The sequence below is a fragment of the Eubalaena glacialis genome, chromosome 7, assembly GCF_028564815.1.
Source record: "Eubalaena glacialis isolate mEubGla1 chromosome 7, mEubGla1.1.hap2.+ XY, whole genome shotgun sequence".
NCBI classification, from domain to species: domain Eukaryota; kingdom Metazoa; phylum Chordata; class Mammalia; order Artiodactyla; family Balaenidae; genus Eubalaena; species Eubalaena glacialis.
The window spans coordinates 39,646,995-39,671,864 of record NC_083722.1 but is presented as its reverse complement, the minus strand read 5'-3'; the positions used below and the strand labels follow the sequence as shown (position 1 = coordinate 39,671,864).

General features: G+C 51.6%; 1 protein-coding gene across 5 annotated transcripts in view; it reads left to right on the top strand.

The window, feature by feature from the left end:
• The first annotated feature begins 2,369 nt into the window (after positions 1-2,369).
• The window catches only part of SCUBE3 (signal peptide, CUB domain and EGF like domain containing 3), a 36,706-nt gene continuing 14,205 nt past the window's right edge, over positions 2,370-24,870 (top strand). For 2 of the 5 annotated variants that reach the window (XM_061196352.1, XM_061196350.1), the window contains exons 1-7: positions 2,370-2,517; positions 15,832-15,954; positions 16,928-17,053; positions 18,824-18,958; positions 19,937-20,062; positions 20,255-20,371; positions 22,559-22,606. In XM_061196352.1, the coding sequence (XP_061052335.1) occupies positions 2,433-2,517; positions 15,832-15,954; positions 16,928-17,053; positions 18,824-18,958; positions 19,937-20,062; positions 20,255-20,371; positions 22,559-22,606 (760 nt within the window). In that variant the 5' untranslated portion in view covers positions 2,370-2,432. The remainder of the gene's footprint in view (positions 2,518-15,831; positions 15,955-16,927; positions 17,054-18,823; positions 18,959-19,936; positions 20,063-20,254; positions 20,372-22,558; positions 22,607-24,870) is intronic. The other 3 variants (XM_061196351.1, XM_061196354.1, XM_061196353.1) reach the window with 3 other exon arrangements.

Below are 24,870 nucleotides of genomic sequence, written 5' to 3'. Positions count from 1 at the left end.
GCAACCTCCAATTCTTTTTCTTTCTTTTTTTTTAACCCCTCTCCTGTTTGGGGCAGAGAGGATGGCAGGTTTGCACTTGTCCTCTAGCCCTACACATAATTGGTGGCAGCAGGCAAAGCTGCTTCAAGGGGAGGGGTTTGCCAATGTAATGAAGGGGGGAGGGAGTCCTAGAGTGACAGGGCTGAAAGGGACTTCAGAGATCATCTGATCCAACCTTTTGTGGCCTCCACACCATTCCCATGGTCTATGTGCTCCCATCCCAACCGTCATCTCTCATGCCATGCAGTGGTTCCCAAGGCCTCCTTCCCCAGGCTTCTTAAGGGCACTGTCTCCTTCCCATCACTGAGCTAACCCGCCGTCTTGTTTTCTAGATGAGGACACTGAGGCCCACTGAGGTGTGACTTGCCCAAAGGTAATCTTTGTCCCAGGATAGAACCAGGACGAGAAACCCAAATGCCCGAGTCTGTTTGCATCCTCCTACTCTTCCACTCAAACCCTAGGGGAGGAAGGGCTCAGTTCTTCTCCCTGGGGGTTAAGGAAGCCTCTGACAAAGCAGAGCTGTCACCCCAGCTGATGTGGGCTGTCAGTGTCAAGGGTCTAAGAACTGAGTTATTTTCAGGGGGAGCCCGGTCATTGTCCCTTCCTCCTGGGTACCCTGAGGGCTCTCTGAGGTTAGTCTGTGTCCCAAAGGTCTCTTCCCTGCAGAAGATTGGCTCTGAAGCATAAGTAGCTGGCTGGGGCCTGGCAGTCTCATTCTGACCAAAGCTCCATACTCCAAGAAAGCTCTCACCACCTTTCAAGAGGTCCTTCATCTTTCCGCTAGAATGGAAGGAGAGAAGATGCAGAGCTGGTAAATGCGTCAGGAGGTGTTGTCCACGGTTCAGGGACACTGGTCCTTTGGCACACTTTGCCCCTATTTTTAAAAATATCGTTTATCTTTCCTTTTCTGCTCCTGCAAGTTGGAAGGATGAAGGCTTAAGAATGTTCTGGTGGGGACCACATCTTGAAGGTGGGAGGGCAGGTATGGAGGAGAATGTTGTGCATATCTTTGGGTCTCTGTGTTTACACACATAGACAGATTTCTGCGGGTTAGCTTTTGCCCCTGTGCTGAGCGCATGAGAGTGTTTTTTATACATAAACCCAGGTCTATACGGGTAGGGTGCTGGGTGGGCTACCTCCGAGGCCTTAACTGCAAGGGAGTCTGCCCTGGAGCTGGCAGTTTCAGCTGGGGAAAGGCTACTTTCTTCTTGGTCCTCAATTAAAGTGGACTCGGCACTACGAATGGGGACTGAGTCCTGAGGGTGTGGGGTCTGTGGTGGAGGTGAGAGTTGGGAGGGCGTAACTCGACCCGCTGTCGGAGCCGCTCTCAGTTTTTCGAGGTCCCGTGTGGCTGTGTCCCGCGTGTCGGGCTGTGTCGGCGGGCGAGCCTGAGTGCCCGCCGGTCTAGCCCAGCCTCCCCGACACCCTTCACTCTCTTTGTCTCCTCTTGTAGGTGTGAGTGCAAACCTGCGTCGCGCAGCCCTCATCGCGTGCGAGCGCGGGGGCGCACCCTAGCTCCCCCACTCTTTCCGCCGGTAGACAGGACGAGCCGGAGCCGGGTGCTGTTTGGTCTGGAGCCGAGCGGTGCTTGCATTGATCCATTGATTGTGCGCGGTCTGCGCCTGACCTCCCTGCTCCCGGGGAAGCCGTCTCCATGGAGACCGGGCCCGCTCCCCCAGCGCCGGATTGTAAATTCCTCCAGGCAGCGGCCCGGCAGCCTGGGGAGGGGGCCGCCGCGCCCGGGCGCGCAGGGGGAGCGGCCGCCGCGCCGAGGCCCCATTTGAAAGAAAAAAGGGCACGGAAAAGGAGGTGGTGGAGGAGGAGGAGGGGGAGGAGGAAGAAAACGAAAAGGAGCGAGGAGAGGAGGAGAAAGAGGAGGAGGAGGAGAAAGGCGAAGAAAAAGAGACGGAGCCTGAGAGAAGGAGAAAGAGCGAGAGAGGAAGAAAGAGAGGCAGAAAGGGCGTGTTTCTGGCGCTGCGTTTCCCCTCCCCTTTCTCAGGTCCCTCGCTCGGTCTCTGCGCGCTCTCCGCTGCAGCTCTCCCCGGGCGAAGCTGGGAATTGGGTGGGATTATACGCAGCAGCCCCGCCGCCGCCGCTAGCGGAGCCGGGCTTGAAGAGGGCGGGGGCTCCCCTCCGTCAGCGGCGCCGGGCGCCCCCAGCCTCGTCGCGCTCTCCGCCTCGCTCTCCCCGGCGTCGGGCCGGGAGAAGCCGGCAGCATCGGGAGCCTCTCGCCAAGGGCGCCGCGGTCCGCGCCCCGCGCCCGCACCCCCCGGCCCGGCCCCGGCGGGGCACCCCCTCCCCTTCCCCCTCCGCCGCGCGGGGGCCCGGCCCGCTTCCGCCCTCCCCGGGCCGCGAGACCGGCCCCGGCCGCCCGGCCGCCCGTAGCTTCAGCCATGGGCTCGGGGCGCGTGCCCGGGCTCTGCCTGCTAGTCCTGCTGGTCCACGCCCGCGCCGCCCAGCACAGCAAAGCCGTGCAAGGTAAGGAAGGAGGGGCGCGCGGGCGCCGGGCTGCCTGGGCTGCAGGGCCCGAGGGCGGGGGCGCGATTTCCGAGGGGCAGGGCAGGTGCTGGGAGGCGTGCTGCTGTCAGGAGCGGGCACTGTGCACCCGCACTCCTCGGCTGGGGGCCTGACCTCTGGGCGCTGCGCCCCAGGCGAAAGGCTGGGGGAGCCAGGGGCGGTACGGGTGAATGAGAAGTTTGGCGAGCCCTGGGCAGAAGTGACCACGCATCTCAGAATTCTGCCCGACTTCACTGCCACCCCAGCATCTTCCAAAGACTTCTTGTCCTCCAAAAGTATGAGAGAGAATCTTCTCTCCTCTCAAACATTGTCAGAAAACTTAAGTTCTGGCCTGGACAGACTGAAAGAATGAAAACTTTTTCAGCCATGCTATATTTCTTCCCCTCACCCCCAATCCTCAAAGTTAAACAGAAATTTCGAAGTTGTCTTATCAGAAAAATGTTAAACAAAAATAGGATCTTTTAAGGAAAACCAAAAAACCAACTGCCTCCCTCTGGATGGTAGGGGGCTGAAGAAGAGAAGAAAATTTCTGTGACTCTGGCTCCCGACAAGAATGTCGCATTTCTGCCTCTTTGGGGGGAAATCTCTTTCGTCTTGCATGGCTTTCATTTCTTATCATAATATTTATTTATTAAGGCCTTGGGTTTCCAATTCCATTTAAATCCAGGTCAGAATTGCATTAAAATAACAAAGTAAAATTCCAGGCTGGGGAGCTCTGACAGATCCCTCTAGGAATTAGAGACAGGGAGGCCCTCCCGCCCCCATCCCTGACCCCAGGCTCATTGCCTGGCCAGTCCCAAGGCTGTGCTGGCAGAAACCAGGCTGGTGGGCTACAGTTCTCTTGGGGACAGACTCCCCTCCCCCTTGACCTCCTGCTGCACCCTTCCCCCATCGAGTCCTCACCCAGGAAGAGATTTGTATGGACAAAAAGAAAATTCCTCTTGCCACAGCTTTGTCCAGGAGAATATGATTCTGCCTATTGTCCTAGGGGCTCCTTGAAGCCAAGCTGGGGTGTGGAGGTGGCTGGGCCACCAGGGAAAGTTGAACTTGGAAGTTGGGGAAGTCTGAGTCTCTGGCAGTCGGGTCGCTGTGTCCTGGAGCCTGAGCCCTTGGCTCGTAAGCCGCTCTGTGTCCTGGATGGGCTCCCACTCTCTTAAAAGGAAGGTGCTATATCAGTGGCATCCTCTTCTCCCCAAGCACTGCCTCTTCAACTACCCCCTTCCTCCTCCAACCTGTCCTTTAACAGAACCAAAGCACTGGAGACCCTCGGCTGTCAAATACCAGACCCCACCCCCAGCCCTTCCAACCCCAAACTGCCTCTTCTCTAGTCCTGGTTCCAGACAGCTCACTACCACTGCCACCCCCAGGCTGGGAGTAGCCCCTCTCCCACTGTGGATTTGCTTGTGTTTTCATAAACAAAGGTGGCTTTTGTAGTGCATGCTGACTTACTCATAACATGGAATTAGCTAGGGAGTTTAGTCTGAAGGAAGGAACAGATTTCATGCAGTAATCTAGAGACGAGATAAGGGCCTCTTTCAAGTTGAAGCCAGTGTCTGTAGTGGCCTAGTGAGGCTGGGGCCAAAAGGAGGAGCAAGCAGTATATTCGGGGGGGGGGGGTTTGTGGGGCAGATGGAGACTCCGAGAAGGGACAGGTGCCATCAAGCCAAGGCTTTCAAACCTGAGAGATCAACCTATCCTTCAGGGACAGAGGGACTCAGAATCTCTCGGAGGTACTTCAGGGCTCCCTCTTGCATTTCATCCTGCTGCTGCTGTGGGAAATGCAGCCAGAGTGGAGGCCCTGCCCTCAAGGAACTTACAGACTATAGTTTTGCCCACTGCTTATCTCACATTCGAGCCACACTTGCTCTGCCTGGGCTGCAGTTAGCTTTGCATCTTCCTTCCTTCTGATCCCTGAGTCTAGCTGGGCGTAGATTCCAAGCCTGTTGTTTCAGCTACCTTTAACCCTAGTATTCAGGAAATTTATCAACCTGGTCTTCTAGAGTTGCCTCACAACAGGTTTGCTGGGGTAGGGGGACATCTGTGGTCCCAAATCTGCAGGCCAATGTTGCAGGAAGGACAAGTATTGACCGGGCAGGGCAGCCTTACCTGTACACAGTGCTGTGGACATTCCTTGCTCTCAGACATATCTCCAAGGTATCACCAGTGCCAGAAGGTGTGCTTTGAATGCCACATGCTTTTAAATGAAGCTCTAGCAAGTCTTTAAAATACAAATAACCTTGGTAAGTATCTTGCCAAGAGTTACTATAGCACTGGGGATATCTGGGCCTCTGTCCCTTTTCTCCAGAGATTCACCAGGGGAGAACCAAAGTGGTGTGGAATGGAGAGGAGGGGAGGGACACAGAAGGGAGCCCTGAGTATGCAGGTGTGTGTGTGTGTGTGTGTGAGGTTTACCACGATCACCCACAGGTGACATAGCTGGCGTATGTCTCTGTTGTGACTTAGTTGTTAAGCATGTATACAGATGTTTTAGTGTCTTTGAGAACTGTGTGTGTGACTGGGAATGAGTGAGCATGAGGGTACATGATTTTGAGTGTTTTTCAAGTGCCTGTCTGTGTATTTTAAAGTAGACAGACTGGATAACCAGGATAATTGTTAACTTAAAAGCATTAATTTGCTTTGTTTTTTTTGAGGGGGGGTGATGGTGTGCAGCAGTGGTTAAAAAGACCTAATCCTTGCATGGGGCTCAGGTTACAGCTGAATGAAAAGGTCTCCTGGCCTCCTGGGGAAAACTTGTCCCCAGGGCCGGCTGGGAGAGCCAGCCTGGCCATTTAGTTTACCTGGTTGTTTCCTCTCCTCATTAGGGCTAGAATTTTGATACAGTCGTATATTTAGAGTTTCCAAGTAACACCATCCCTGGGACTGAGAGCGTTCATCTGGCAGCAGACAGTGTCTCTCTGTCTCGATGCGTCTCTCCGGGTCTCTGTCTGGGTGTATGTGTGTGTGTCTCTCTCTCTTTCCCCCACCCCTCTCTTCCTCTTTAATGTGGCCATTTCCTCTCCTCCCCGCTTCCCTGGGCTCCTGTGGCCGGCTCTTACAGTGAGGGGACTGTTCCTCCTAGCCCCTCCCTCCAAAATATGAAATAAACCATAGCGGTGTCAGCGGGTGAGGGTGGCCCCGTGGGCAGCTGGCTATTGCCCGTGCCCCGTCCAGGCCACACTGGGGAGAGAGAGGGAGAGGCAGCCTCCGCTCTTGGAGCCTGATCTTCCCTTTAAGCCTGACCCCCACCCCTCATTTTTCCAGAAGGGTGGAGAGGTGGGGGTGGACTGCTTAGCAATTCCTCAGGAATCCCTTTGACCTCTCTTCTCTCAGTGACATGTCCTCTAAGGGGGTGGGGAAAGCCTGGAGCCAGGGGAGAACTTTTCCCCTTCTCACCCTTCATCTCCTGAGTCTCTGCGGGGTGGAATGAGAGAGAGGGGACTAGAAGACACCGAGGCCAGAATTACTACAGGCAGAGAAAGAAGAAAGTTATCAGCACCCCTAAATGAGACTGTTTCCTGAAACCTTCAGGAATCTGAGCGCATTAGAACCGGTTTGAGATGTAAGCGGCCGGGACCTGTTGTAAAAGGAGCCGGCCCTGGGTGTGAGTTTGGGAATGCGCGGTGTTCACTCACTGGGGCGTGTGAGCGTGCGTGTGCATGACTCAGGGTGTGTGAGTGTGTGTCTGTGCTCTGGTGAGAGGGAAAAGGAAGCAGGCAATGTGCATTTTGTTTTCACTGGAGAAGTAAAGAAGTGGAATGGCTTGATCCCGTGCCTTGAACTGAGCATGGGGGAAGGGAATGGATGGCTTCAGACCGTCTTGAGAAGATGGAGGTAAAGAGCTTGCTGCCTGAACTAACCCCAGTCCCTGCCCCCGGCTCTGGTCCCTGCGTGTCAGGGTGTGGGCCTCCTTTGACGTCCCATACCCCTAGCACATGACCACTTACAAGAAAGAGTCCCTGTCAGGGCTGGAAACTGCAGAGTTACTCTGAGGCTGGCAGTACCCACAAGAGGCCCAGACCTGGGGACAGCTTCTTCAGGCTCAGTTATTAGACAGGAGTCTGGAAACAGAGGGACTGCCAGTCCTTGGGGGGGAAAGTGATACAACTGCCAACCCAGGGATGTTTGAGGGGTAGAGGAGCTAGCTGCCTGGACTAAGAGGGAACGTGGACCCTCCCCTCCTCGTCCCCTTTGGCCCCTCTGTCACCACACTGGCCACTCTCTTCTTTTCATGCCCACATACTGCCAGCCCCAAATGGCACAGGGTGGGAAGTATGGTAGGTACCAGTGGATTTAGGTAAATGCAGAGCCCGAGGGTTGGGGCCTCTGAGGAAATAACTGAAATTCTCTTCCTCACTTACGAAATGGACGAGAGTATCAGTAGGGTCCCTTTCAGCTCTGAGATTATGCATCTCTTCAAAATCCTTCCTGCTGAAGGTGGAAGACACTATAGCAAGCCCCAGTCCTGCAGCTGGGGCTCCCCAGGCTTCTCGCCTGAATCTCGTGCCTTTTTCTCCCTGGGCCCTGCTTCACTCTTTCCTGCCCGAGTCTACGTCATGTAGCTACTCTTCCTTTCTCCCCGCCCCCCCCGCCACTTTCCTGGGGCCCCACATACCCGATAGCTCTTACTGTGTCCTTAAGTGGGGTATTTCCCCCTGGAAACAGCCCCTGCAGGACACGTGTGTGCTTCTGTGTGTGCGAATGTACGTGTATCCAACAGCTTTGGGAAGTAGAGCTGAAATGTTTGTGTCCTGGGAACTGAGTACTCTCTGGGCAAGGCCCCAGGGCCCCAGTTCTTGCCCCACACCATATAGTCTCAGTTTCTAAGACTAGCCCTCTCTATTGTGCCCCAACCTAGACATTTCCCCTTTTCAGACCAAGGCACCGTCTTGTAGTTGCCATTGGATTTTGCAATTTGGCCCTACAGGCAGAATGATGCCCCTTAAATAGGGTGCTGTGGCCCTCACTCTTACCTATGGTTTCCCTGTGGCTAGAACCATAGCCCTAGAGATCTGTGGGGTTTGGATGTCAGAGCCCCAGGCCAGAGGCTATCTGCCTCTGGTCACTGATGGTAACAGCTGAGGACAGACCTGGGCAGGAGCTGCTGGGCTGGAGAGAAGATCCAGAATAAGGAAACAGATCTAAGGAATCCCTCCGAGAGGGTGGAGTGTCCGGATATGTGGGCTTGGGGGGAGCTGGGAGAAGGGGGGCGCTTAAAGGGTAGACCCTGGGGAGCAGGTTTACAGAGAGGACGTTTTTACAAGTTTCTAATTATATTTATTCGGAGTTTTCCTCTGGCGGTTTGAAGCTGTTAACAGCAGGAACCTGTATCCCTGGTGTTTGTTTTTGTTTCTAACCAGCTGCTTCGCCCAGCCTAGTGAATCCAAGGGCAGGAGACACCTGCCCGCTGCCGCACTGCCCGCCCCTTCCTCACTGCAACTCTGTCTGCTCCCACCATGGTGCAACCACCCTCCTTCGCTGCCCACACACAGCCCTGCCCTCCTCCCTGCTGCCCCCATGCCCAAAGCCTGGGAGCATCTGTATGCCTACTGCTGACTTCCTCCCAGGAACATCCGAATGTCAGTTTCAGGCCGTTCCATGGTTCCATAGTGGATGCTTGCTTCGTGCTGAACTAAGTGCTGAGTTGGGGTGGGGATGGGGGGGGCGCGATGACAGCTAAGGCACGATTCCTCCCTCATACGTTTATAAAAGACATTGTATACTGAGAGAGCGCCAGACTGGGAGTCAGAAAACCTGCATCCTGGCTGTGCACTAGCTGTTTTCTCTTTCCCAAGATACTGTCTCTGGGCGTGTTCCTCATCGATTCAGTGAGAGACAGGACTGTTTGAGAACCACACGAAATGACCTACATGAAAGAACTTTGCATGCTTAATGGAATTATACATCATCTGACATCATCACTGTTTATCTTGTTATTTTTTCCCATCAATTTGGAGAGAGAAGACTGATCATCATGAAAAGGGAATGTGCCTCAGCCCACGGCCTGACTCCCTCTCCAGTATTCTGTTCTTTCCTCCCCACTCCCACTACCCTCTACCCTACCCATCCTCTAAACACCTCTGATTCAGGGTTATTGGTTTAGTCCACACTGAAAGGGAGAAAATTCTTGTCCATTTAGGGGTACATTCAAATAAGCAAGGAGCTGGATTAGGAATAAGATAGGACACTGTCAGGTTCAGCCCTGCACCTCTCTAGTCACCAAGCACGAACTGCTTTTCCTGGCTCTTCAGCTGAGCAGGCTAAGCTTGTAGGAGAGGGAAGCATACTTTTTTAAAAAGAACAAAGTACTCTGTCTCCTCTCCTTGGGGTCGTCTGTGTGGTTTCCTGGACTCTCTCCAGGCCTGTTCACCCCTGCCTAGGCTTTGTCCAGGCTGAGGATGGGCCCAGGCTCCAGCTGAGGTCACAGCCCAGTTCCAAATTGGGAAGACAGCCTGAGAAGCCGGAGCTGGGATGCCAGGCTCCAGCATGTGCACATACGTGTACCTGCATATGAGCAGATATGCACATATGCAGGTACATATACGTGCACATGCTGCAGGTTAGGGTGTCATGGCCAAAACCTGAGCTGGTTCTACTCTGGATGTTACTTGGATGTGGGAGGCAACATGGAAGAAAGGAGAGGGGAACTTACCAGGAGCAGCAATGGAACGTTGGCCCTGGTGCCCTGTCCTGAAGGTGTTAGCACTGAGGCTGGGGAACGTCTATCTGACAAGGATACTCTGAAGAGATGCCTGAGCAGCCCCAGATAGCATCTGAAGACCCTGAGGACCTGTGCATTCTATAGGATTCCCTCTTATACTAGATTTGTTGGTCCCATCTCTTCTGGCTTCAGCACGACCAAATAGATGCCTTTAAGTGGGTATCTGACCATTTCTGAGTTACCAGTCTCCCTACCCTTAACTTAAAACTAAATTTCTTGGGACTGTCTTCTACCCAGAACAGTTGTGGGGTTACAGGAGAGAAAAGAAGTAAGCTTTTTCTCTGCAGTAACACAGAACAGAAAGGATGCCACAGTATGGACCTCATCCACTCACGCACCAACCCATCCATCTATCCATGCATCCATCCATGCATCTGTTTAGCAAATATTTACTAAATGCTTTTAATATATTAGTCTGTCTTGATGAACTGGTTTGCAAGGCAGAAATAGAGACACAGATAGAGAACAAATGTATGGACACCAAGGGGGGAAGTGCGGGGGTGGGGGGGCATGTGTGGGATGAACTGGGAGATTGGGATTGACATATATACACTAATATGTGTAAAATAGATAACTAATAAGAACCTGCTGTATAGCACAAGGAATTCCACTTCTCTGTACAGTAGAAACTAACACAACATTGTAAAACAACTATACCCCAATTTAAAAAAAAAAATATATATATATATATATATATATTAGTCTGTCTTGTTCACTGCTGAATGCCCAGCACCTAGCACAGTGCTTGGCATGTTGCAAATGCTCAATAACTATTTGTTGAATGGTTGAATGAATATGCTCAACTCTATTCTAGCTGTTGTACAGGTTTCAAAGATTCAGAAGCCATGGCCTCAGGGAGCTCAGAGCTTCCATAGGAAGATAATACACAGGAACCAAAAGTTAAATAATGGTGTAAGGTAGCATGTGAGAGGCATCACAAGATAGCAATTGAGGATGCTATCAGAGGATGATGAGGATGAGAGAACCTGACAGTAAAAGCCTTCGGAGTTAAAGAGAAAGAGTAAATTAGAGAAAGCTGCACCAGTCAAAGGTAGCTTCCCAGCAGTGGCACCTACACTGGGTCCTCAATGATGGGCGAGGTTCGAAGGCATTTCAAGAGAGGAAAATAGAGGAATGAGGTAGACACAGCAAACATCCTGGGCTATCCTGGCTGGGCAAGAAGGATGCCACAGCCATGTGGGCACATGAGGACACCAAGCAAGCTCCTTTGGACCTTTGCATTGGGCCCAGCAAATTTGTCCACAACTACCCCCAGCCCCTCTGAGTAGTAAGGTGACAACTGTAGTAACATAAAGATGGGGTAGACTCTACCTACGGGCATCTGCTTCTCTGCAGCCTGCATTCCTGCTCATTTTCCCTGGTTATTCCAGAGCTGGACCTGGGCAAAATTTTGAAGCAGATAAAGTGTTTCCTTGGGGGTCCTCCTGCTTCCCTTTTAGGGTACACTTCCCCATCCTCAGAAGGGAATCTTAATGCTTAAGCCTGTGTTGTAATAATCCACCTTTTCTAGTCTGTCCTCTAAACCCTCATATCCCCCGCCTCATCCCACCCCTCCTCCCTGTTTAGCAGAATTTATGCAGTGCTCTGTTAGGTGCTGAAGCAAATCCAGAAGAAACGTCAGATGGTGCTGGGAAAAGCTGCTGCCGTTACAGACCTGTGCATTCATGCCAGGAGAAGGTGAGGCAGGGAGGTCTTGGCTCATCTGTGGTGTCTTTGCAGCCACCACTCTCCCCTGATTCAGCTTGTGATCCAGGCCAGTGCCTGGGGTGGGGGAAAGGGCACAAAAGGACAGCCTTTACAGAGGATTGTGGAGGGCAGCTTTTTGGTTCCCAACTGTCCTCTCACCCACTTCACCTGCTGCTTGGGCAGTTCCCAGCATGGGCAGAGTAGGCAGTGACACAGATACCTTTAAAGATATGTCTCCCCCAAATTCCCTGTACCATCACGTGCTCCCCTAGTGCCGCATCTCCCCACACCAGGCCTCAAATGGGGCTTTGGGAAGGGGAAGGGGGAAGGGGAGAGAGATTCAGAAAGGATACTGGGGAGAAGGTTGGAGAGAAGGAATAAAATAACGAACCTTTATTGAGCATTTACTATATGCCTGCACTGCAGTGCTAAGTACTTGATAAGTATTAACTCATTTGATACTCATGGTGGCCCCATGAGGAGGTGCTGTGATCATTATTGCCATCTACAGAGGAAGGAGCTGGCAAGTTCAGAGGCTGGCCCAGGACCACAAGGACATGCGTGCAGCTGGCATTTGAACAGACACAGTATCACTCCAGAACCCCTTTTCTCAAACGTTCTGTCATGTTGTTGCCCCTGGTCTCTTCCCAGCTTGGGCAAGTAGTCTATCACATTATCTGAGCTGGGAAAGGAAGACAGAGAGCAGTCCAGACTCACCCTGGAGATCCTGATGCAGCTGGTCTAAGAGAGTGCCCAGACAGTCACATTTTATTTATTTATTTATTTATTTATTTTTGGCTGTGTTGGGTCTGCGCGTGGGCTTTCTCTAGTTGCTGCGAGTGGGGGCTACTCTTCATTGCGGTGCGTGGGCTTCTCATTGTGGTGGCTTCTCTTGTTGCGGAGCATGGGCTCTAGGTACGCGGGCTTCAGTAGTTGTGTCTCGCGGGCTCTAGAGCGCAGGCTCAGTAGTTGTGGCGCACGGGCTTAGTTGTTCCGCGGCATGTGGGATCTTCCCGGACCAGGGCTTGAACCCATGTCCCCTGCATTGGCAGGGCGATTCTTAACCACTGTGCCACCAGGGAAGTCCCCAGACAGTCACATTTTTTAAAAGGTCCCCTGGGAATCCCAGGGTGCAGCCACTGGTCTAAACCAATCCCTGCCCAACAGTATCACCTGGTTTGTCAGGCCATCTAGTAAACACCTGCACCCTGAGAGAATGAACTAAGATGAGACTGTGCCCATGGGTGTTGAAGGGATCCCTGCATGGACAAATTGGGGGTGGGCATATGTGGGGGGAGCTCTGAAAGAACGAACTGACAAAAGGAGACACTGGATATAATTTGGGGCCCTACTTCAGAGCTCTGTTTTAGGCTTGTTCTGCTTCAAAATATTCCATCCAAGTAATAATTCCATCCTCAGTGAGTGACCAGCCAAGTGAGGAAAGCTGAACATGCCACACAAGATGGCTTTAAAGCATTAGCAGAGCAACTCAGTAATAGCTGCAAGTGAGCTGAGGCAAACTGAGTCCCCTAGGACCTGGAACTTACCAGGAATAGGGCTTACCAGGAAGAGCTTTTGGGAAGACAATTTTTGAGCCAGGTTTGGGAAGCTGGGAACAGTGAGGCTACAAGAAAAAAGAAAGGACTTCATTTCAAATGTGAAGAATGAGATGTGTGAATGCGTGAAAAGGGGTAGAATGGTTTAGGTGTTGGAGAGGGATAAGTATTATGAGCAGGGAATGAGGGGGAGGGGTAAGATGGCAGGAAAAGCCCAACTGCCTGAAGGGTCTAAAGGTTCTGCCAGGAAGCCTGGGTTTGCTGCAGTCAGCATCAGGATCCACTCTAGTACCGGTGAGCATTGAATCAGAGGCATACGGAAGAACTCGGAGCCCAGACAGCCTGATGTAGACTGTTGTAAAGCCCCAGCTGATTCAGAGACAAGCATGTACCTCTGAGATGGCCCTAGAGGAGGAGCTTCCAGATGAGTTTCCAAGTTGTCCTTCTGGCTGCTGGGGAAGGGATGGAGAGACACAGAAGGGGAAGAGGGCTCAAAGCAGGATGAACAGGATGATTATTAGTCACTGGCATTGCCCAGTGCTCTGTACCTGCCTCTAAGACTCACAAGGGCTACCACAGGGAAGGGGGTGATCATCCAGTCCCCTTTCCTCCGGGGGACCCAGTAAGAACATCTAAAACTTTGGATTCTATTCAAAGATTAGAATTAGTTGTTAAAAGATATTTTCCCCGACATGGGGGGCATGTGCAAATGTGGGGACAGAGAATAAGGACTTGGACCTCAGAGTGCCTAGTCTTTCTTTATGCATTTAACCACAGTTGAAATGTCCTTTCCCCTTCTAACTGTCTAATGGTTACCCAACTTCCAAAACTCAAACTTGAATCCCACTCCTCAGGGAGTTTTTTTGGTCCACTCAGGCCCAGGGTATCCCTTATTCAGAACTCCTAGAGCAATGCTGTCCAATAGAACCTCCTGTGACGTTGGAAATGTTCCACACCTGTGCTGTCCACTGTGGTAGCCATTAGCCACATATGGCTATTGAGCACTTGGCCTGTGGCCAGGACAACTAAAGAACTGAACTTTAAAGTAATTTAAATTTAAATAGCCACATGTGCCTAGTGGCTACCATCTTAGCACAGTCATAGAGCACCTGTTATCTGAATCAGTGATTTAATAATTATCATCTCAAGCTTCCGATACTTTATTAGGTACTTTACACAAATTATCTCATCAGCTGTTCACAGCCTCTCATGAGAAGGTATTATCATCCCCATTTTAAAGAGGAACAAATAAGAGAATCAGAAAACATGCCCTAGAGAGTGGTAGGGCTGGATTTGAACCTGGGACTGGCTGATTATCATCTTTCTACAATAGGACGTTTCTTAGTACCATTTTCTCTTCATCAGTTGGACAAACTGATTCTCCATGCAGCCTCTTACTATCTACACAGGTCCCTCTTGCCCTGTCTCATGAACTAGAATTCTATGCCCCCTCTTCTCCATCCATTCACTTTGGGATGACTTCCTAGGGTGAGCTAGCAGGCAGATACCATGACTGCAGAGCCTGAGGGAGGGGGAGAATAAGTGTGAATTACAGCAATTAGATCACTGGGCGTGGTGGACTGCTGCAGAGGGGTCAGAGAGTTGGAGGGTAGAGTGCAGAGCCGAATAGAAGCCCAGAAGATTTGAGGCGGGTGTTTGGGGGCACTCTTCCAAATTTCAATTCCCTTCTTAGCCCCAGGAAGCCTCAGTCCTACCCTGGAAGTTCTTGACATCAAAAAGAAAAGAACAGTTAACTGTTTCAAGCTAGGACTCATGGGTGTCTGTAAATTGGAGCAATTACTGATCCATTCATTCATTCATTCAATAAAAAATTTATCAAGCACCTTAAGGATTTGGATTCAATAGGTCAGCAATCAGGCCTAAGAATCTGCATTTTAACAAAAGCCAAGCAATTCTATGACCCACAGATCACACTTGGAAGTTATGATCTTGATTTCAAATCCCATTTCTTTACTTGCAGTTTGCTACACTACACTGGGTTTCCTAGTTCACAGCTAGAAGTTGTCTCTTCCTCCTCTGATCTTCCCTTTAATGGAGATTCTCAAGCCTGGCTGCATATTAGACTCACCTGGGTAACTTTAGAAAAATACTGATGACCAGATCTCAGCCCAGACCAGTTGACCAGAATTTCTGGAGGTAGCACTTGGGCATCTCCTAGGGGAGTTGGCTCTGATGTGCAGCCAAGGTTGAGGACCCTCTTTCCTTATCTCTCACGCCCTCGTGGCACTCGACACATCCTGCTTCAAGTTACTTATTTGTCTCTCCTTTTGGCTGGTCAGAGTCATCTCTGAACCTCCACAGCCTTAAATTATAAAGCATTTTTGACTGAAACATTTTCGCCTACTTCAGTTCAGCTTTATGGGCACCATAACATTGCCCCAGAAGTTGGAGTCTTTTGCCCAAAGATGATAAATTATTCTCTATCCTATGTCCTTTCTGAACATTGTCTTTTCTGCTAGATCTTGGGTGGCCTCTTCTTCAGCAGAGCTCTGTGAGTAGCACCTTGTGTCAGAGCGAGGTACACCTGAGGTTAGATGGAAGAGCTCAGGGTGGTGGGATGGATGGGCCTGGATGAGTCAGCTGGAGAGCCGCAAGGGCTGCACTTATCAGGCTTCAGGTTGCTGGTGCCAGCCCCTGCCAGCTCCTAGTCCCTCTGCTGTTGAGGGATGGGCCTAGGCAAATCTTCCAGGATGGAACTTCTTTCCTTTAAAGATTCTTGGCGCCATGGTGGGCAAGTGGGAGCAGGCCTGGTCTCAAGCGGAATTGTGAGGCAGATGAAGATTCCGCAGATGCCCCGTCTCCCTTTCTTCCTCCTTGAATTACCAATAGTCGCTGGACCCTGCCACTTTCCCAGAGGCCACTGTCCCCATGCCTTTCTCTTCCCCCTCCCTCTAAGTCTGCTCCTAAGAAAGGTAAACTAATTCACCCTAGGTTGAATGTTTCTAATCAAGTGTGCTACCTACCCAGTCCAAAGGTTTTTTGTTTGTTTGTTTTTAAATCAAAGAGGAGTGTTTCAAATGATGGAATTTTAGCTGTCATTGTGGATTAAGTATTTTTGAGGGGAGTGGGACTTCTTTCTGAATTCCTGAAATTACAGGAATTTCAGGAATTCAGAAAGATTCTGAAATCGGAGGGGTATGGGAGGCCACCTGCTTCTGGAGGGGTTGCTGTCTATTGTAGAGGAGAGGGGATTTTGCCCTGAGGGACCACCTTCAAGACACCCCTTGGGAGGTACCAAGAGAGGGTCTCATGTGTTCCTTCTGCCCCTGCCAGATGTGGACGAGTGTGTGGAGGGAACTGACAACTGCCACATCGACGCGATCTGCCAGAACACCCCACGGTCGTACAAGTGCATCTGCAAGTCTGGCTACACAGGGGATGGTAAACACTGCAAAGGTGAGGCTGGGAGGGCACCTGGGGAAGGGGGACCGGCCGGAGAGGGGAGACCCCCACTGAGCTGCTCTCAGTTGGCCACGCTGTACATTACACTAAGGCCTGCAGTCCCTGCTGGCGTGGGGAGAGGGCTGGAGGAAAGCTGTTTCTTCCCAGAGAGGGTGTCATTTTCTAATTTGCACAGAGGCACCATATATGCTGGCTAAGCCATACAGCCTGACTGGGTGGGGGGATCAGAATCATGGGACTAAGGCCTGAGGTTCCCTGACACTGGAACCTCCATCTTTAGACCGTTATGCCATGCCCAAAAAGAATGAGAACAGGCAGTTTACCCTAGGGGAAATTCATACTATAAACAAACACATCTCCTCATAATTAAAGCAATGCAAATTAAAGCAGTCTTGAGATGTTACTTTAAATTTATGACCTTCGGTGCTGGTTAAGACTTCAATGCACAAGGTACACTCGTTAATTCCTGGTGACATTATGAATTGAAAAGTGATTTTGTCATACCTAGCAGGAATCTTGAAGTTATTTATACTCTTTGACCCAGGAATTTCATGTTTAGGAACTTGTTCAAAGGAAATTCAAAGAAACAATGTATGGGAGAAAATGTTTTTTGATGCATCATTTATGATAGAAAAATAAATGGAAGGAAACTAACAATAGAGAAAAGGGATTAATAAGTTATGATGTAGCAACATAATGGAATATTTTGCAGCCATGTACAGTGATAATTGGAAAGACTGGATGGAAACGTAAAAATGTTTATGACTTAAGTTTAGATGAAAATAGCAAAATGCAAAATAATTTGTAGGCTATGAAAGTAACTATGGGAAACAGAGACACATACACAAGCACACACATACACAGAGGTTATATATTTTTTTAAAAACCACCATAAGGCTGAGCCCAGGGGTGGACAGTCAGGGGCACACAGTGGGGTCCAGCTGCCTCAACTCCTATTTGCCCACAGATGTGGATGAGTGTGAACGGGAGGATAATGCAGGTTGTGTGCACGATTGTGTCAACATCCCTGGCAATTACCGATGCACCTGCTATGATGGATTCCACCTGGCACATGACGGACACAACTGTCTGGGTGAGCGAGGGTGGGGCAGGGCATGTCTTGTGGAGGTGGAGGTGTATTTAGCCTTTTCTATTCCCAGGCAAGAAGAGGAAAGTGAACAAAAAGCTGCATTCCCACAAAATAGAAAACAAAGTCAGCCTCCCCCTGGAAACTAGATGCTGAGGATGAAATAATCCTTCTGCTGGATGAAAAACATGAAGGAGATGCTGCTAGAAAGTGTTCTCAGGGGAAGGGCCAGGATATGACAGTAGTGGGCTTAGTCACAGGAGGTGGAGCATGGTAGGAAGATGATTTGGCTCCAGACAGATCCTGGCTCTGCTGCTTACTAGCTATGGAGCCTTGGGCAATAGGGATGGTGGTATCCCACTCAAAGGGCTGCTGTGTGATTCACCATGAGAGAACATGTGTAAAGAGCCCCGTACAATCCTTAGTACATGGTAAGTGCTCGATAAACAGGAGGAATGTCGATGATGAGGAGGAGGAGGAGGAGGAGGAGGAGGAGGAGGAGGATGCTTCCCTAACCTCAGGGTTAGGGTTCAAACTCTTAACGTTTGGCTTTTAGGGGAACCCTAAGTCATCCACGCCCTTGGCTTCAGTTTCCCCACTGAGAACTAGAGGAAAGAACTTGGCTAGAGTAGCAAAATCACAAGGCTGGAATAGAAGGGAGCAAATAGAAGGATGGAATGTAGGATGGGGTAAGAGCAGGAAGACAGGGATAGGGAGAAGTCAGGGGTGTAGGAGATGGGACAAGAACAAGGCAAAAAAAAGTATACCTCCTTGGCTTTCCCTACAGATGCATGTCTCAGGCAGGAGCCTGCTGGATCTGGGCCTCTCTGTCCTTGGCCAGAAGGGTGAAGGACAGGGTTTCAGGGCTCAGCAGAGACGATGGGAAGAGAAGGACAGATGAGGCCCTTAGGAGTCAGGTCCCTTAGGAGCTAGATTGGTCCATTTGGGTCCATCTCCCTGATGCCTCCCTGTGCCAAGGAAAACTGAGACGGACTGTGAACTTGGGAGGGTAGTAAGTAGCATAGAGATGGAGTCAAGGCATTGAAGTGGGAGCCCCGGAATGAGCTTGGCTTTGGGACCTGGGGGTGGTGATGTGGGGTTGGTAATTAGGGTGTGGCCTGGCAGCCCTTCCCCCATCCCTCCCTGCCAAGCTACCAGACTTTGTTTTGTTAAACCAAAATAGGAGAAAGGCTAGGGAATGTGGCAGCAAGCCCAGGCATGGGGGAAGGGGAGGAAGGACGGGGTCATGGCCTGTCCACAGAAATGGTCCCTGCCCCACAATGAGTTGAAGTTCACTACCTTTCCCCACCCTGCCCCTCCAACCTCAGCACCATGGCCAAAGCTCTCCCTGCACATGGAGCCCTGATTCCCTGGCTGTTTATCACGACCAGCTGCCCACAGTTCCTCCCCGTCATCAATCTCCATCCTTATCTTCATCCCTGTTTCTCTTGCTCTGACTCCTTTCCTAATCTCCTCTGCCTTCAGACCCAATTTCAACAGGTGAAGGAAAGGGAGGCCATGTTAGAATGTCCCCTCCCCACCTGCGTAACTCCCCAGCTCTGCCCTCTTAGGGTGGCCTCTTCACAAGCACTGGAACGTTAGCTGATGAGTGGGTGAGAACTGCCTAGCATAAGGCTGGGAGTTGGATTTCAGTGGAGGGGATGTGCATGTGTGCTGGATTCTTAAGACTGCTTTCAGCCCTGGGTGCTGAAGTCCCAGCGCATAACCAGACCCTGGCCCGCACCCATGGCCTCACCAACCACCTATCCTGCACAGATGTGGACGAGTGTGCCGAGGGCAACGGTGGCTGTCAGCAGAGCTGTGTCAACATGATGGGCAGTTATGAGTGCCACTGCCGGGAGGGCTTCTTCCTCAGCGACAACCAGCACACCTGCATCCAGCGGCCGGAAGGTCAGCCTATGACCTGGGAGGGCCCAGCCCTGCACTCCCAGGCTTCTCTCTCCACCTGCTCTGGAGCTTCCCCTCAGTGCTCACTAGGTCCCACCCTCTGCTAGTCTTTCTTCTCTTGTCCCTCAACCCAATTACATCCTAAGGGTTCCATGGACAGATACTCTGGGTTACAGCAAAATCTGGGAGAATTCATTTGGGGCTGGGGGTCAGTATGGGATTGAGGCTACCATGGGACATCCTCTGTGTCCAGACCCAAGATGGGTGTCGCTCCTAATTGTAGATGGCTGAGCCCTAAGCCGATGCTATCTGAGAGGACCTCACCCATGCCTTATTCCTTGGATTGGCTTGGGAGGGTCAGGCAGGAGTAGTGGGGTATGTGTTGTCTGTTTCTGTGACTCCGCCATTACCCTCCCACCCCCGCCGACTGTGACATCCCTGAGGGCAGAGACTATGCCTAATTCATCTTCATATCCCCAGAACCTAACATGCTGCCCTGCTTGTAGTAGGAGCTTAATAAATACTTGTTGAATAAGACGTATAGTAATTATCTGTACTAATTACTCCTCACTCACAGGATAAATGTTACTTATCTTCTTCCCAGTTTGACTGTAAGCTCTTTGAGGAAAGAGATCATGTCTTATATTTTTCTGGATCCTTCCTAGATCCACCCAGTACCAGCACAGTGCTGGGCAACTATTAGACACTAGTTTTTGGTTGTTTGAAGGAGAGGGTGATCATGCAGGGTTGAGGGGCTGGCTGTCAATACTTATATATCATTCAGAATAGTTCTGAGCTCTGCTCACTAGCACCCAGCTCTATGGGCAGGACAGGGGGCCTGTGAGGGGGAGCCAGTCTCCTCTGTGTTGTAGCCTCAGTGAAATCCTCCCACTTCCCTAGGCCCCAGCTATCCCTTCTAGTTTCTCTTCCTCTAGGCGTCCAGGAGTACAGAACATTCACCGCCCTCCTCTTCCCTTTTAGAAGGAATGAATTGCATGAACAAGAACCATGGCTGTGCTCACATTTGCCGGGAGACACCCAAAGGGGGTATTGCCTGCGAATGCCGCCCTGGCTTCGAGCTCACCAAGAACCAACGGGACTGTAAATGTGAGATAACTGGGATGGCAGTGGGGGAGAAGGGGAGACAAAGAGGAAGGGCGTGGGGCCTTGGCAGCAAGAGGTGGGAAGAAAAGAGAGCGTGGGAGAGGCAGCTAGATTAGAGGACCAGTCTCCATGTTATGGAGAACTGGGGTCCCCAGGGAGAAGCAAGCTGACAGGCCTCCCGCCCTCTCTGCACAGTGACGTGCAACTATGGTAATGGTGGCTGCCAGCACACGTGCGATGACACAGAGCAGGGTCCCCGGTGCGGCTGCCATGTCAAGTTTGTGCTCCATACCGACGGGAAGACGTGCATCGGTGGGTGAGGCCAGTGGAGAACTCAGTCCACCTGTGATGGGGGTGGGGGTGGGGGTGGGGCCCTTGGGAACCAGGGGAGGGGGGAGCACATGGGGCCCGGGTGCTGAGAGCAGAATGACTGGTGAGTGGGTTGAAGACCCAGACAATGCCAGGTCTAGTGAGAGACAACTCTGAGAGACTGAAGGGCTCACCTGACCCTCCTCCCCTCCCCCACCCATTGGTTCTGCTGCCCCACCCCTGGGAGCCTCACCATCCTCTTCATCCAGGATGAAGTGTTGCCAGGTTGGGAATAATTAGCAGAGGTGCTTGTTGACCCAGGCCGTGGTTGAGAAGGGGGAGGAAAGCTGGGGCGATGCAATGGCTTAAGCCGGAGCAGAGGCCCTGGTTGACAAGTATGGTAAGATGGGAGCTGTCACAACCCAGTGTCCCCACTCTGGAACTGAGGGTGGGACACAGTGCTCTTTCCTGGAAGAACCAGCCTTGAACTGACAAATGGGGTTTCCTGGCTCCAGGTATCTTTTCCTCTCTCTCCTTGCTCTCCTCCTGTAAATCTCCTTTCCAGTCCTCTTACCCTAGGCCCCCATTTCCTCCTCTCTCCTCCACATTCCAGTGGAGCTCTGCCTGTAGCCTTCCCACTTCCTTGCCAATTCCAGCATCCCATCCCTCTCACCCTGGTTTGGGGCCTTCTTAACCCCTGGACCCCTTGTCCTGAAGTCCTAGGCCTTACCTCACATATCTTTAGGTCCCATAGATGAATGAGTTCAATTCCTTAATTCCTAATTCTCTAAAAGTCTTTAGTTTTTATTGTTGTTGTTGTTGTTTGTGAAGGCCAATTACGATGTGCTCACGGAGTGCTGAGAAAGACAAATTGGACAAGGTGTCCCCTTGGAAAAGTGGGAAATGAACGCGGAGAGTTTGGGCAGGGGGAAAGGCTGTGTTGAGCCAGGCAGGGGCAAGCTTGTCCTGTGGGCACGGATATTTATGAATGGACGTTCATCTCATGGGGTACAACATGCTGGGGATGGGAAGGTGTGAACACAGTCACTGGGTGTGTTTATGAGAGACAAGATATTCCGGTTCAGAAACAGACTCTCTCCCATCTCACTCCAGAGACCCACCCCGTCTCTGCAGAGAGCACTGCCTTTCCCCCAGTCACAAGAACTGGGGAGCAGACGGTGCTCTTAAAGGTCTCCCTCAGGTACCTACCTGCTCCAGAGACTTGCACACACAGTTCTAAAGCTCCTTAATTAAAATCTCTCTTGCTACGTGTTTCCCCTCTGAACTAACTCGCCAAAATCTTGGAACATTTTCAGGTCTTCGTGTTGCCTTCTCCAGGCTGGTTTGTTCCAGCTCCTTTCATTTTTTCCCTCATAAGTCTAATTCTTCTGCTTTCCAAACCTCCTACGATGCCCTGGACACACTCACACATCCTAGAGACTCCCAGAAGAAATTGCATGCAGTCCCCAAAGAAAAGCTGCATGTATTAGGACAGAGCTTGGGGCCCATGGGTGTGAGGCCGGGTCCCTCTCTGATGTCTTTCTGTTTAGATAGTCCTGGGCACGGCTGCTTTTGAAAATGCTCCTATTAAGCTTGAGCTCTTCTCTAATCAAGACCCATTCCACCCTCTGGGCCATGGCCAAGTGAGGCAGAAGAGAGCAAATGAGGCTGTTCTAAGGTTCATAGCTATGTCCTTTCCAAGTTCCTCTCCCTCTTCTCCAGTAGAACTTATTTTTACCTTGACCTGTATCTCATTTTTCTCCCCAGCCCGGGTAGAAGGAAACTTCGTTGTTCGGGGCCATCAGGACATTCAGATTTAGTGGGGAGACTGAGAGGGCGGTACAGGTTAGCAGAAAGGGTGGGCACCCTCTGGGATTTGGGATTTGGCAGCTTGTAAGACTTGAGGTTGCATCCCAGCTCTGCCTTTGGCATGCTGTGTAGTACTGGGCCCATGACTGCCCCTCTCTGAGACTCAGCTTCCCATCGGTCACTCGGTGGGAGCCTGGCTTCTTGGAGGATACCAGGCAGGACAACCCTGGGGAATGAAGTGTAGGAGTCTCAGAGCTTATCATTTGGGGCCAGCGGTTTGGGCCTGCAGGGAGGAGGAGGAGGGTGGGGAGGGGTTGGGGCACAGAGGGCCACAGTAGCTCCCGCGCAGCATCTAAACAGCTTTTTTACAATGTCAAACAGGGGAAAGGCGGCTAGAGCAGCACATCCCCCCTCAGGCCGTTTCTAATGGTAAATATGTCTGCTCTCTCCGCTTGCTCTCGCTGGCTTGCTAGGGGAAGGGCTAACCCGCTGGGGCTCCCACTAACCGCATGCCCACGGGCTCCCCTGGCAGCCTGGGTACCGGGCCCATTGAGTGACAGGAAACCTGAGTCCCCACGAGCTGGCCTGGGAGCCTTCATGTTGGTTTTCTTTCTATGATCCTGTCACTCTCCTGCCTCTCCTGCTCCTTTGTCCCACCTTCTAACACCTCACCCCTTCCCAGCCATCTGCCCCCTCCCTCTCTCTCTGCCTTCTATACAGCTAAAGACCCAGCCAGCTGCACTTACCCATCGTGCCCACTGTGCCACCTGAGATCGGGGTGGGATGGGGTTAGATGCCATCCCCTCCTTGGGGTATCTTTCTTGGGTTCTTACCCATATTAGCTCACAGTCCCAGCATCACTCACCATTCTCTCCCACCATAACGGTTAAGTGCACGACATTTGAGTTCAGACAGACCCGAGTTTGAATCCTGGCTCTGCCACCTTCTAAGTGTGCCACCTTAAGCAAGCTACTGTCCTCTCTGATCCTCAGTTTACTCTTCTGTAAAAGAGGGAGAATAAGAGTCCTCTCTTAGTATTGCTATGATGATGGAGATAGTGCATTATAGCGTCTACTAAGTGCCTGACACAGAATAAGCACAGATTAAACTGTGATTTAAATACACAGCCTGAAGAGCAGAGGTTTGAGGCAGCCAGAGAGGCCCCTCTGGAGAGCTCTGCCCTGCAGGGGCAGGCAGCTATGCCCAGCTTCCTGGTCCAGCCTGGAATGGTCAGTGTGCCAGCTCTACTGCTCTCCATCCTGGATCCCTCAGAATTGACTAGACTTGGTGCAGGATCTCTGTTCCCCTCTCCCTGCTCCAGGGCTTAGAGGGCTTCTTCTTATGCTAAGAGCAGTCTTGTGGGGGATGGCTGGGCTTGGAGCCTGAAGTCAAGGTTCCCTCCTAGGTTCTTCCCATGGTCTCGGGGAACCTCAGGAGAGACTAAGGTGGGAGTGGCACACAGGAGATCCCACTGTGGCTGCTCCCAGACCTGGGCATTTGAGGGTCCAGGGCATGACCAGGGACCCACAGGCAGAGTTGGGCTTCTTCTGGAGTCTTTGCTTTGCTGGTCTCCTCAGTGACAAGGGTTGGGCCTGAGTTTTAGGAGTCACAGATTCAAGAAGATGATAGTACTCTCCAGCGCTTTTCTCATTCAGCTCCCCTGATTCTGAGACCCTCTCTCCTCTCTTCCCTAGTGGAGGCCTCAGGATTCTGTCTGTCTAATGGGAGAATTCTAGGCCCCCCAGAGGATGGACCACACCTCCCTCACAGTCCCTGCGTCAGGGCCTTGCACTGTTTGAGCTGATGTTTTTTCTCCTGGGCTCATCTGACTCTCGTGAGCTGCAGTTTAAACCTCTATTTTTCTCCTGCTCTGAATTCAGAAAATAGGGAGAGTGGCCCATCCATACTCCCCCAACTCTGACCTCTCAGCAAAGGGAAAGCTTACCAGTCAGGAGGGGGCAACAGAAGAGACTTAGCTCTGAGGTTCTCTAACTCTCTCACCTATCTTCTTACGCCCTTCCTTCTCCTCTGGATTCTTCTCCTTTTGCCCCCTCCCCTAGCCTAGACAGTATCTCCCCATTAGGAAAGTAAAACAACAACAGAACAGCCAGCTTATCTCCATCTGGAACTAAGAGGAGGGCCCGGGAGGAGTTGGAGGTAGCCGGGAAGGGGCTGGGAAATGATGGAGTACTAGCTGTCTCCTCTGAGGATGAGCAGTCAGTCCTGGAACTGGGATCTTTCTTAAGACAGCTGAGCAGGGAGGAAGGGGAAATGGATTGATGGTCATCTCTCAGCTGTCTTAGGAATCACCAGGCTCACTCTTCCCAAGATTGTCCCACCATGACCCCCCACCCGCCAACGAGATAGTCGGTGGAAAGAGGAGGAAACTCCTATTGTCCCTTCTTGTTCCCTGGCGGCGAGAACCACCCTTACTTAGCTTCCATCCCTCCCTGCGCCCCCCCTCTCCACCTCCTCCACCCCCTCAGCACATTCCTGCCTGACAGCTCTGGCTTGTACCTGCCTCACTGCTGTCCACCTTGTTTCAATCAAGTAGGGGGCAGGGAAGTGGACTGCTTGGCTGTACTTGTGAGGGGATGGGGGTGGGAGTGATGGGAGGAAGGGGGCTGGGAGCCTCCGCTTAATGCTCCTTCTAAAGCACAGGGAGGCTAAGGCCTTCCCTTGGGCCTCTGTGC